We start from the raw sequence: 14060 nt of genomic DNA on the forward strand, positions 1-14060 counted from the left end.
TATATATATATATATATATATATATATAATGACTGCAAGATGCCCTCAGCAAGAATTATTAGCAAACTTTGAAAAAAAAAAGGTTTATTACTTATAGGACCTGGACATTACATGGCACACCTGGGACCACACAGCAAGGTGCAGGGTGGAGGCTGGGGAAGGGGAGAGAGCCCACTCTTGCACAGGGACCTGGCATTCTTCTTTTATTGGAGTCAAGGTTGCCAACTTGACTAGTCAAGGGACTAGAGTTTCTTGGGCTCACTCTTTATTGGTGATTTTTTAAATTTAAATTCAATTAATTAACATATAGTGCAGTATTAGTTTCAGGGTAGAATTTAGTGATTCATCAGTTGCATATAATGCTCAGTGCTCATTACATCAAATGCCCTCCTTAATGCCCATCACCCGGTTACCCCATCCCCCAGCCCTGTCCCCTCCAGCAACCCTCAGTTTGTTTCATAGAGTTAAGCATCTCTTATAGTTTGTCTCCCTCTCCAATTTCGTCTTCCCCTCCCTTCCCCTATGTTCATCTGTTTTGTTTCTTAAATTCTACATATGAGTGAAATCATATGATAATTTAATGGTGAATTTAAAACATAAGAGCGGGAATTTAAAGAGAGAGAAGTAAAAAAGCACATGGCCTAAATGGTCAGTCATCTAAGGAGCCTCAGAGGCCCCTTAGGGGAGGGGGGTTGGTTTAGGGGGCCTGGTTCTCTATCTAATTGTGTGGCTGGCAGTGTTTACCTGAAATAGTCATCTTTGAAATGGATGCCTCTTTGAAGTGGAGGCTTAATCAAAGCTTAAGTCAGGTACTTGCTTTAAAAAAAGAGAAACCAACTGTCAGGGTTTACACTACAATTGATTTAGTGCAATGGTTAAGACCCCTCGTGCAGTGTTGAGCAGAAGTGATGAAAGTTATGTTATTTTCCCTTTGTTGCTCTCACAGGTAACATTCTCAGCATTTCATCATTAATGTATGTTTGCTAGCATATTTTTTTGTAACTACCTTTATCAGAGAACATGTTACTTTCTATTGTTCATTTGATTAAATGTTTTATCAAGAATAGATGGTGAATTTCATAAAGTTATTTTCTGTGTCCATTGAGATTTGTGATTTTTACAATTCATATGATTTTCCTTCATTATCTTATTAATGTGATTAATTATATTGATTGATTTTTAAATATCAACTTTATATTTCAACCCACATTGGACATGTTACTTGACTTTCCTTTATTTATTGCCAGGTTTAGTTTGTTAATATTTTGTTTAGGATTTTTTACATCTGTGTTCATCAGTGAGAGTACCCCAAAATTTTCCTTACTTATAACGTTTTTGTCATGTTTTGCTATAAGATTATGCAGAGTTTGAAAATAATCTAAGAAAAATTTTTTTCCAACTGGAAGATTTTGCATGGCACGATGTCTTTATTAAATGGCTATCCAGGGGTAGTTTTACATATAGTCTTGATAGATAACAGTTAAAAGATGGTTCAGATTTTCTTTTTTGTTAGTTTTGAAAATACTTGTGAAGAAATATAATTATAGATTATATTTTTAAACATTTGTAGGGCTACTTGGATTTTCTACTTCTCCCTTTGCCTATTTTTGTAAGCTATGTTTAATTAAGAATGTATATTCTAGATATAAATTTTGATATTTATTAACTAAAAATTACTCATTACACATCTTTATGATCTTTCAATGTCTTCAGGAGTGTCAACATATTGCCTTTTTCATTATTGATGTTGGTTTTATATGCATCGTCTCTTTTATACTTACCAGTCATACCACGGATAATTTCATTGATTCTTCAAAAAGTCAATTGTCAGAGGTTAAGTTCTCCAAAAGTAAATATTAAGAGAATTTGGGATGTAAAGTGTAGGTACTTTGTCTAGAAAGTATGAAAGCTACCTGCTTTGGTCAACTCTCTGTATATCTCAATTTTATCATTGTGCCTCCATGTGCATGTAATTAATCTTTGTTTTCTTTCTCCTGTTAATCTATCTCAAGTCAATTTCATTCTTAGACCAGCTAGAAGAAATTTAAAGGGTAGAGGAAAAATTGTCCTTCCTCAACAATACCTGAAAATTGTGCTGCCAAGCACTGATTAAAGAGGTTTACATCCATTACAGCATTTAGACTTATGACAGTAGATAATTACAATTATTTAGCAAATGCAAAACTGAGTTATAAGGAGGTTAAATAATTTGCTGAAAGTCTCAGAGCTAATAAGTAAGTGGATAGGCTACCATCCTAACACCAGGTCTCTATAGCTGCAATCTTCAATATAGCATAAATAACATTCTTCAAATGCTACCCATGTAATTACATATGAAAGATTTATTCCTAATCTTATTTTTTCTTACCTTTTCAGCTAATTTGAGAGTTTCACGGCCATCTCTGCTAGAGTTTTCCATTCTATTATACTCCTCTCTCGCTTTGATCACAGTGACTGAATATACAAAATGCTGAGACACACCAAATTGTAAGAACAAATTTTTACTCTTAAAAACCATCTTTATTGGGACCCAGAAGTGTTCTGAGCTTTGACTCAGCTGCCTTAAATAGGATCAATTCTTTAGGGATTAGTTCAAGCAGTCCCCAAGGTTGCGTTAAGGCCTTGAGTTCTTTGATCTTCCAGTGAAGCCACTAAAACTCAGGTTGAATGATGCTTCTGTGCCATCATTGGGGCATTTCAGATGAACATCTTTTCCTTATGAGGACAGAAGAAAACAATAAACTCCAAGTGGAATTTCCTGCCCAGATACCCTCCCTTCCAGCAGGCACAGACCATACAGTTGCTGAATTCTTTTGATATCATCACCATCAAGATGGAAGGTTCTAGGGTCCCAATTCACATATGTGGGGTACATTATGGAGTTCAGACTCTTGGAGTGCAGCAGGCCCAGAGAATGGCCTAGTTCATGAATGGCAACAAGGAACAGATTAAACCCTGAAAAGGTACAGACAAAAGTATAAATATTAACTATGCATAAAGAAGGCAGAAAAAGAAGGGAGAAAAAAGGAGAGAACAGAAAAGGAGGAAATAACAAATGTTAGAAAGCAAGAAAAAGGCAAGCAGAGAGGGAAGGAATCTAGTGGGAAATAGAATGGCAGAACAGATGGACAGATAAACTGGAAGTGAACAAGAAGCATGGAGAAAATTGAGACACACTGATTAATGGAAGCAAAGACATAAAGAGAGAAAAGAAAATGTGACCATGTGTTTATGATAGGAGTATCTTTGTTCAGAAATGATCCCACCTGCCCCCACTCAAATAGGAGACCCAATTCCTCAACCAAATTTTCCCATCTCACCCTGGACACTCTGAGTCCTTCCCTTTACTCTCTTTACTACCTTCTAGGCCCAAATGAAGACCATCATTACCAACACCTGGGCTCCCAGAGAGTTCTAGCATTCCTACCAGGTAAGGTCTTTACCTCTGTATGAAGTTGACCAATGTTCTGCTCTGTCAAAGTGGGTAACTCCTGAAGGTCCAGAATTTGGTAAAAAAGCATGACCTAAGACACCACCTGGTCCATCAAAGGGCCAACAATCTCCATGGGCTGTGGACAATGACAAGCTATTGTCACAATGGGGGATCCGGGAAAGGGCAGGAATGGTCCTAGTAAGCCTCAGTGCCTTAGAGTACCATGCAACTGGATAATGCTAGAGGTGTGAGAGGGCTAAGGCACCATCTATGCAGAGGAATGGGGTGGCACCAAAAATCTATTTATCTTCTGTGGTAAAAGAAGAGGAGAAGATGGCAGAGGTTGAGTGAAGGTTATATGTTGGACAGAAAAACTTCTTCCCAAAATGAAAGGAAAAGGGAGAAGGAAACTTAGACTCTACAGTGTTTTATAAATAGGTTGGATCAACTTTGAACAGTGTTTCAATAGATTTGAGGGCTACACAACTGCCTTTTGACAGGCAAATAAATGTACAGTCACCCTCCTTTACTCTGTTCACACAACAGTGCATCTCCTCCCCTATCTCCTGCTACATTGTACTAAAGATGTCTTTCTGTGTTATAGACTTACTGATTTCCATTAGGTTTGTCTTTTTTCAAAAGCTGAACTAGGTGGACTGGGTTTTTCTTTATGGATTGAGACCATTTGCCCTTTACATGGGACACCATACCCTCCTTCCCATGTCTGTTTCTTACCTAAGTCCCAGAAAGAAATCTTGATGTCTGCATCTTGATTTTTCACTTGCTGGAAAATCAAGAGGGTCACATTGCTCCAGATGGAAACTGTGTCTTGCATAATGCCTTTCACTATGGATGGGTTTATATCTCTTGGGTAATTGATAATCCTGAAAGAAGAAATCTTTAAGTGGAATAGCTCAGAGGTATGGGAATTATCCTACGTCTAAAAAGAAATGACTGCTTTGGGGCAAATCACTTAATATTTTTGGGACTCATTTTGCTCATCTGTAAAATAAATTCCCAAAGAATTAAACCTGCAAAATATAGATTCCTAAGAATTTAGACATTTGTTAGATTTCTGAGAATTTTATCAAATTCCCCACATTCCTATATAAACTAAAGTCTGAAAACCATAGCCCTACAAAGTAGTTATGAAAAAATAATCAATGTGGACTCAATTGAAAAATGTACAGCATTCTATATAAGTTATTATTAGTTGGCTTTGGATGTCTCTAACATGCTTTGGATTCCCCACAGAAAGAGTACCCTAGATAGGGAGCAAAAATACGTCAAAATTCTCTGCTATAAACAACCCCTCCCCCACCACACACACACACACACACACACACACACACACACACACGCACACACTTCAAAAAAAAAAGTTTTAACTAAGCAGAAGTCAGTAGAAGTGCCTCCAGGAGGCACTCATTGCTCCAGGCTTTAACAACAAACACCTGTAGGTCAAAGTGTGCTTATCCCATTTAGAACTTCCTGGGAAAGTGGAGTCATTAGCCCCATCAGTTACTCCACAGTGGGGATGGTGTGGCACAGCCAGCGTCTGCTCATCCTGTAGGTCTGTCTCATTCAGATGGAAGGGCGGCAGGTGCTGTATGTCTTCCCCCTGGGTGAGGAGTGGTGACTCTTGGTCCGGAAAATCTGATGGGAATAGTCCTGGGTGAGAGGGAAGGGATGAGTACTTAGAGAGGATAAGGGCAGACTTGCACTACCAGCAACCTGGGGCAGAGCCTCTTTTGAGGTTCTGGGAAGGATGGGGCTTTCTGTATCTGGCCTTCTTAAACCTCCTGTTCTCAGTTGAATGATGACATCTATCCCTGATTCTCCTGTCACGGGGAGACAATAAAATAAAAGTGACCTAGATAGCCTGTTAAAAATTCTCCAGAAATAAAGCATCCAGTGTCAGGAAAGAGAGGCCCAAGAATAAAGGTATAAGGTGTTAGGTGGGACTTGTCCAGGGAAGATGGTGTCTGGTCTTCCTGACCAATTGAGGTGTTCTCAATCAGGACAGAATCTATGACTCCCATGACGTAAAATTTGGCCATTTCTGCATACCCACTTCATTTGCATTTATACGTTCCATTCCATTAAGATACTTTTTTAGAACTCATTCATTAGCTACTCCCTGTCTCCATTAACTTTCTTACCATCTGGTACTGAATTTCAACTTCTGGGGGAAAAAAGAAGTACACCTTATATTACAGTCAGGCTCTATCTGTATCTATGTTTGAACTCTAGTATTTTAAGGGCAGTACTTATTCTAACTTGGCCTACACCACAGTTCTTATGATAGTACTTGATATAAACTCATGATTAATTTTTACATTTGGTATAAAATTACATTTTTATGCCTTTATTTTATTGTGGACTTGGCTGGGCACTCAGAGGCATATGATTTAGCATATTTTTCTGGACTAAGTATGAGCAGGAAATTTTACCCAGCCCCTGAGTAATTATGAAGTACACAACTAACACCAGTTTCAGTTATTTTGGATGCTTAAAAAGTCTAGAACAAATTCACAGTTGCTTGACAAATTTCAAAGTGTGTAGTAGACAGTTTGAGAGGTTTCTCAGTCCATAGGAAGGACAAGTTTATTAGTCCATTTAAATCACTTCCTCTGATTGCTCACCACCTGCCAGATTCAGAGATGCAGACCCTGAGTGTTCTTCTATGCCCTTCCAGGAGGCTAAGAGTAGGGGAGGGGAGCACTGCAATTGCATTATTCACTAGGCACTATAAGAACAGTACTTTTAGGGGCCCAAAGATGATTTCATTACTTCTGAAATCAGAAGAAAAAAACCTGAAAGATTAAAGAAAATGAAAAAAGATTTAGTATGTAATATTAATATATTCATTTTTAGACCATGTGGTAACTGTATGGATATAAAATATAATGGAAGAAGAGCCCACAACAGTCATAATGTTACAACATGGTCAAATCAGCACACCTACCTTAATAAAGTCCAGTCCTTTAAGGTCGATTGCAGGGGGCACTGGGAAGGCAAGGCACCAAGGCAGGAAAACAGTAACCTTGAAGACGGCAGGCTGCATGGCAAATGCTCATTCTCCCCCTGCCTTAACTCATGTACCTAACATTGATCATGGAGCCTTTATAGCCATGCTGGCCACATCCAGTGACTCATGCTGCCAGTTTGCCCTTTCCTTGCACTGGTTAGTGTCATCATTGTCCTTCCCGAGCTGAAGGCAGAGTGGTCAGCCTGGCAGGGTGACGACAGCAGCCATGGGATTTATTTTGCCATTCATTTCACACCTAATGGCCCTCAGAATACCTGGCCACAGCCCTGTTAGAGGAAATAATGGTATATCTCAGGTTATAAAGGACATTATTATTTAAAAATGGAAGAAAAAAAACCCAAGAAACTGGAGACATAGAAACAATTTATTATACCTTTGCATATAGAATAATTTCTTTACTAGTCACAAACAAATATTACCTTGCTCCAGAAGCTAAAAAGAGAGAGGTATGTGAAATTGAGGAAGAGAGTAGCATCCAATGTAGTGAAAATTTAGATCAGAATATGAAAAAATCTCTGAGACCCATATAGAAGAGTTATAGGGACACACAGAATGATAAAGTTGCTAAAAATATGTTTGAGAAAATAAGTCAATTGACTATAAATTGAGAGAGACACAGAAATTTATATACACAGCAAAAGATTTCAGTTGATAGCCTTTGAGATCACACAAATATGAGTATGAACATTAACTCAGCTACCTAAAAGTTGATCTACCTTAAGCAAGTTTTTTAATACTGTAAAGCCTCCATCTCTTTATCTGTAAATTAAGGAAACTAATAATATTCACATAATTTGATGTGTAAGGGAGATAGAAACTGAGCACTGGGCTTGGTAACAGTAATCACAATAGGCAAGAGCTATTTTACAATTATTTTTACATTCACACGGACACAAAAGTTGAAGCAGAAACAAAGACCTGGAGACACCGAGAGAGAATGATTCAAACACCAAGCTTTACTGAACACTTTCTGAGTGCCCAGACCTGAAATTGCCTCCAATGAGGGAGACACGGAGTGAACAGATGCAGTTCCATTTCTTGCTCTCAGGAGCTCATTCTTTGGCAACCCCAGGGACACCTGCTACACTGCTCCTCTGAGGACTATGCCTCTCCCTCCTATTCCTGCCAGTTCCTCCAGATAAACCAAAGGGGATAAAACGACTCTGGGAAGAGAGTGGAAATAGGATAGGAAATGAATGGAGAAAGTAGGGGTGTTCATTACTTCTGACTCACCCCCAAAACTCTAGATCCCCGCTTCTACATCAATTCCTTCTGACAATTGATCTTAATCAAATTTCTTTCTTCTTCTTCCAGGGGTGCCTACTCCCTGAATATGATACCATCCAGGTGTTGTCCCTGCAAACACAGGCTCAATAGGTCCAATTGGTCTACCTTCACCTATTCTCTGAAAACATGCCCTTCTAGGGAATGAAACTTCCATTCATGCTCCTTTGGAGAACTGAAGCCCTCTGCTCTGTCTTCCCATCCCTGTCTTCCTCATGGCTGGGAAAGACACCATATTTGATTGCTATTTCTCTGCCTTGGCAATATTTGGCATTGGGGAGTGGTGAAAGAGGCTGTGAGGACTGCGCCAACCATGATGTTGGCATTAAGACCAGGTTCACAATTCCATTAAATGTTAGCCTGATAGCAAGATGTGATAGAAGCCAGAGTTCCAGGCCTTGGGCCTATAGTAAAAACAAAAATCAAATAACAGGTGTTAAGGATGAAAATTGAGGATCATATAAGAACTTGTAAAACATAGGCAATTATTGAGGACCTATTATGAAATAAGTCTGTATTTTATGCCTTTGGCAAATATTATAATAACTTTATATGTTAAAAGATGGGACTTGGGGCGCCTGGGTGGCTCAGTCAGTTAAGCGTCTGCCTTCAACTCAGGTCATGATCCCAGGGTCCTGGGATCTAGCCCCGCATCAGGCTCCCTGCTCAGCGGTGAGTCTGTTTCCCCCTCTCCCTCTGCCCCTCCACCTGCTTGTTTGCTCCCCACCCTGCTTCTCAAATAAATAAATACAAATTTAAAAAATAGATAAATAAAAAAATAAAGATGGGACTTGAAAATAAGAGATAACATACTAATGTTATGTAGTTAAGGAATAAAGTTAGTTTCAAATTCAACACTGAAATGTTCCACCAATAAGGGGAACAAAATTACATATAGATGACAGATAATCAATCCATCAATAGACGATAGGTAGATAGATGATAGATGGGTAGATAGATAGATAGATAGACAGATAGATAGATATAGATAAATAGGTAGATAGATAGATAGATAGATAGATAGATAGATAGATAGATAGATAGAGGATAGAAAACCACTACCCAGCAACAACAGGGAACCAATTACTGACACATACAACAAAACAGACAACATCAAAAACGTTAGTTTGAGCTAAACATGTGTGATTATAGTTACATTTATGTGAAGTTCAAGAAAAAGCAAACTAATTTATGGAGAGAAAACTGAACAGGGATTTACTCTGTGGAGGAGAGAGAGGATTGATGGTAAAATATACACACAAGGGAACTTTCTCAAGTGATAACACCTTCTATTTATTGACTAGAATCTGGATAATACAGGAGGATTCACTTTTCAAAACTCACTACTTAGTTATCTGTGCATTTTACCACATGCTAATTATACTTCCATAAAAATAAGTATCATTTATTTAAGTAAATAAGAGAAATGTAGATCAATAAGGTACCAGATGTTACACACACTTCATCCTGAATGATACAGGACTATAATATAAATGGTAATATCTGTGGTCAAATGAGCATATATATAATAATGTTGATTTTTTTTAATGTGGGAATGCTATAAACTAGTTTACATTCTAAGAGAAGGAAGTTATATTCTAAAGATATGGGTAAATAAATAATGGATAATCCAACATAAGAATTAAGAAGATTGGAAGTGTTTGTGGTAAACTTGGAGAAGTGAATATTCTAAATCTGGAAAAGGCAAGATGGAGTTAAGATTGCCTATAAACCAGGGGTGTTTATTCTTAGGTAGGTATAATATAAAGATAGGTTATTTCTTATAGCCTCTTTCAAATTTGTAAAATATGATTTTGTTCACTATGTTCCCATAGGCCTTAATCTTCATTTCCAAGATGAATAAACTAAAGTTTAAGAAACAGTACAACCTCTCCATAGAAAAGGTAAAAATAATAAGATTTGCATCCCTATCTGGTTAACTCTAAAGCAAATTCTATTAAATGAGCATGCTGCTTATATTTATTGGCAGACATCCATCATTATACCATCAACACATCCTTGGTCCTTCAAACAGAATAAATTCACAAACCTTGGAGCCTAAGCTCAGGGGAGTCACAGTGTTAGAAATAATACCTAACTGTCAAAAGTTACTAGAAGTTTTCCAAAATGTATTGTAACACTGAAAAAAGAGCACAAACCTTTTTGAATCTCTTATGTCTCCTCAGTTATTCTGAAATCTCTTTTTTAACCCCTCCCACTCATCAATCCCTGAAATGCTCCTGCACACATTCTTTGTCAGTTCTTCATTACTCTCCTGTCCCTCAGAAGTGGCCAGTTGGAGGTTGGCTTCACCATCTAGGCTAGATGTCTTCAGGAAGTGAGAAGTTGGGCCCTCCCTGACCCTTGACAGGACATGATCAGAGTCCCCCATAAAGGGCAGTTCTTCAGTTACTCTGACTTGTTCTTATAATTCTGGTGCAGAATTGTTAATAAATGAAATCCCCCCATGTTTCCCAGTCTGTAAACTCTACCATAGACTCATTAAGGACCGACGGGGACTTTTCCAATTTGCAGATAGATACAGCAGTCTTTGGAACCAAGAAGGAACCCATTATTTATTAGATGAATAAATGTGTTCAGTGAAAGAATCTCATAGCTACTAATGAGATTAAGTTGTTTGTATCTATTTTGCTAGTGGTAAATGGGAGCACATAACTCAAGTTTCTCAACCTAGGGCAGATAAAAGTTACAATAATTTATTGAGTACATATTCTATGTCAAGCATGTACTATCTTTCTCATTGACACAACCATTCGTGAAGTAGGAGTTTTATTACTTTCTTCTTAGACTTAAGGAAACGAGGACTTCACAACATTTGACCATCATTTGACAGTCATAATACTCAAAAAAGAGTGTCTTAATCTGAAGGCAGAACAGTTCATCACTGAAGTGGACTGCCAATTTCAAAGAGATTGCTTCATCACTTGTGGTGCTACACATCACTGCAATACTGTTTCTGGTGATCCCAGGGTGCACTATGCAATGTGATAGGGTGGACTCAGATGAGTAGACACCTGTAAGACTGACCCAGTACTCAAGTAAATGAGTGCTGGGTGCTGAGGCCTCGCTTAACCTAAGAAAGTAAATGAGTGGCATATTAATAATTCAGCCACAGACAAGAAGTATGTGTTTGAAGTACAGCAGCGTTTCTTGAAATGCGACGTAAATATGAATCATTTGAGGATGCTGTTAAAGATATAGATTCTGATTCACTAGTCTTAGATGGTCCTAGTATGTTTATAAGTTTTTATTTTAATTCCAGTTAGTTAACATACAATGTTATACTAGTTTCAGGTGTACAATACAGTGATTCAACAATTCCATACAACACCCAGTGCTCATCACAACAAGTGCATTCCTTAATCCCCATTACCTGTTTCACCCATCCCCCCCACCTGCCTCTCCTCTGATAACCATCAGTTTGTTCTCTATAGTTAAGTGTCTGTTTCTTGGTTTGTCTTTCTCTCTCTCTTTCTCTCTTTGCTCATTTGTTGTGTTTCTTAAATTCCACATATCAGTGAAATCATATGGTATTTGTCTTTCTCTAACTGACTTATTTTACTTAGGATTATACTCTCTAGCTCCAACCATGTTGTTGCAAATGGCAAGATTTCATTCTATTTTTATGGCTGAGTTCAAAATATATATAAAATACATCTTTATATATACATATATAAAATACATCTTCTTCATCCATATATATATAATACATCTTCTTCATCCATATACATATAATACCTCTTCTTCATCCACTAATCAACCAATGAGGACCTCATATTTTTAATTTCTAACAAGTTCTTAGGTAATGCCAATGCTGCTTATCTAAGGATCACACTTTTTGAGCAGTTACAAGGCAAGAGGTTTTGAAAACGTAGGGAGTGTAGAAGCTGTGAATTCAATAAGAAAGCTTTGAGAATGAATACTAGATTTTACATTTTACTTTAAAAATGAACAGCTATGAGAAACAGTAAGCCATTTCTCCTCCCCTCCCTACCCACACTTTCACCCTCTTCATCATTCCAATAGCATCTGATGCCTGGGGCTAAAAAATCTGGCTTAGTCCCAAAATCTTTCCCAGCAGAGTATGGATTGTTTTCCAACTCCTTCTGGGTAAACTTTCTTAGTGGCAGGAGAAAAAGCATTTTCAAAGTACAGGAATGCATAAACTACATTTGTGTGATTAAGGTAATGAGGCGGCAGGGGCTGGGAGGCATTTTCCAAAGCTGGGAAATTGTTGCCTTTGTTATGACACTGGAAACTCTTCTGGGAAAAAGTGACTCAGTATCTCATTCATCTAGATGTAGAAGAAATGTTTCCACAACAAAACTAGACTTTGGGCTTAGACTGAGAAAAGAATTACTGGTAGAGAATGTAGGGGACAATCAGAGATGGGAACAAGGGAATTGTACAGGCTGTGAAGAGTCATCAGTACCCCTACAGCAGTACAGAGCAACAAAAATGTTTATCATCATGTTTAATTATTTAATTATTATCAATGTATATTTTCTCTCCTGAAACTATTCTGCATTCACAATTTATCATTTCTGTCCAGAGAATACCATGTCATTTGTGATACAAATGTTATTAAGATACAAAGCCTTCCTTAAATTAGTTTGCCATTTCATAGAATGTTTTGTAAATTAAACATATAATTGTGAGACAGTGCTAAGCCTTGTAATAAATATACACAAGTTAGACTAGGGACTGACTGAATGAGATGTTGACCTGGGTTGTAACCTGGTTTGGTCGGAGGAAATAAATATAGGAGTAACCCAGCTCTTTATTTAAAAAAGTATCATAGGAATAAAATAAATAAAATAAAATAAAATAATAATATTAAATAAAAATAAAATAAAAAGTATTGTAGGAACTCAGGGGAAAAGCCTGGAACTTTATGTCAATCCTTTTGGTTGGAGTGTAGCTTTATATTAAGCAAATCTCTTTCATGGATATAAGAATGTAGAGAGAAGGGGTGCCTGGGTGGCTCAGTCGTTAAGCGTCTGCCTTCGGCTCAGGTCATGATCCCAGGGTCCTGGGATCGAGTCCCACATAGGGGTCCCTGCTCAGCAGGAAGCCTGCTTCTCCCTCTCCCACTCCCCCTGCTTGTGTTCCTGCTCTCGCTGTCTCTCTCTGTCAAATAAATAAATAAAATCTTAAAAAAAAAAAGAATGTAGAGAGAAGTGGGAAACAGATTATCCAGCCTTAAAAGTGATGTAAAATAATTTATATTATTTACATTTTATAAATGTACATTTACATTATCAGTGTTTATTCAAATAGGTATAATAATAATTATCAAAAAATAACCACAATAATAAGAGCAGCCAACTTTTACTGATTGTTAAGTGTCACAAGCTATTTATATGAATTAGCCCATTTAACCCTATTTTATAGATTAGGAAATTAAAACTCAGAGAGTTAAACAATCTTCTTAGAGTCAGAGGACTTTAACTGGCAAAACCCGCAATTTTTACCTATAACACAAATACACACACACAAACACACACATACATACATATACACAAAAACACACATATATGTGTTATAAAAATTGTACATTCTTCACCAAACAGACTGACCACAGACTCTGAGGCTGCTCCATGACCTGGCTCTCACCCTGTTCAACCACGGTCTCAGGCACTCCTGGCTGGCTGGGAATCTAGGAGGAATTATGCCTGTCCACACCCCTAGTAAAAGGTCCACCAACCATAAACATGACTGAGCTCAGAAGCAGCCTTGTGACCTGGCTCCAGCCTCATTCAACCAAAGTCCCAGAGGCAGTCCTATCTGTCCAGGGACCTGGCAGGAGAAGGTCTTTACCTACCAAAACCAGTCTATAAAGACTGGAAGAGGTGACAGCTTCTTAAAATACGCAGACACAAATGGAAGGCTACCTGGATCATGAAGAATCAAGCAAACATGACACTAACATAGGAAACCAATAAAGCACCAATAGCTAACCATAAAGAAATGGAGATCCATGAATTGTTTGACAAAAAATTAAAAATGATCATCTTAAAGAAACTCAGTGAGCTACAAGAGAACACAGACAATTAAACAAAATCAGGAAAACAATACAAGAACAAAAAGAAATTCACTAAAGAAATAGAAACCATAAGAAAAGAACTATCGCTGAAAAATACAATTACTGAGCTGAAAATTCAATAAAGAGCTTCAACAGCAAACTGGATAAACAAAAGAAAGTGAGGGAACTCAAAGAGAAGTTATTTGAAATTATGCAATTGGAGGAACAAAAAGAAAAAAAAGTAT

At 37.6% G+C, this 14060-nt stretch overlaps 1 protein-coding gene and 1 long non-coding RNA gene across 2 annotated transcripts in view; one reads left to right on the forward strand and one right to left on the reverse strand.

The window, feature by feature from the left end:
• Positions 1–3431, forward strand: part of LOC141370442 (uncharacterized) — a 6472-nt gene extending 3041 nt beyond the window's left edge. The window contains exons 2-3 of the long non-coding RNA XR_012374469.1: positions 2377–2487; positions 3368–3431. This is a non-coding gene — a long non-coding RNA (uncharacterized lncRNA). The remainder of the gene's footprint in view (positions 1–2376; positions 2488–3367) is intronic.
• On the reverse strand, positions 2513–13401 carry MMP26 (matrix metallopeptidase 26). Its single transcript, XM_073879600.1, is given in 6 exon segments — positions 2513–2955; positions 4169–4317; positions 4888–5077; positions 5080–5104; positions 6402–6751; positions 13370–13401. Coding segments are annotated over 5 exon segments (702 nt in total). The 5' UTR covers positions 6501–6751; positions 13370–13401; the 3' UTR covers positions 2513–2716.
• Positions 13402–14060: the final 659 nt, after the last annotated feature.

Source organism: Callorhinus ursinus, unplaced genomic scaffold (genome assembly GCF_003265705.2).
Source record: "Callorhinus ursinus isolate GAN/ISIS: 27379988/994484 unplaced genomic scaffold, GSC_fseal_2.0 scaffold35, whole genome shotgun sequence".
NCBI classification, from domain to species: Eukaryota; Metazoa; Chordata; class Mammalia; order Carnivora; family Otariidae; genus Callorhinus; species Callorhinus ursinus.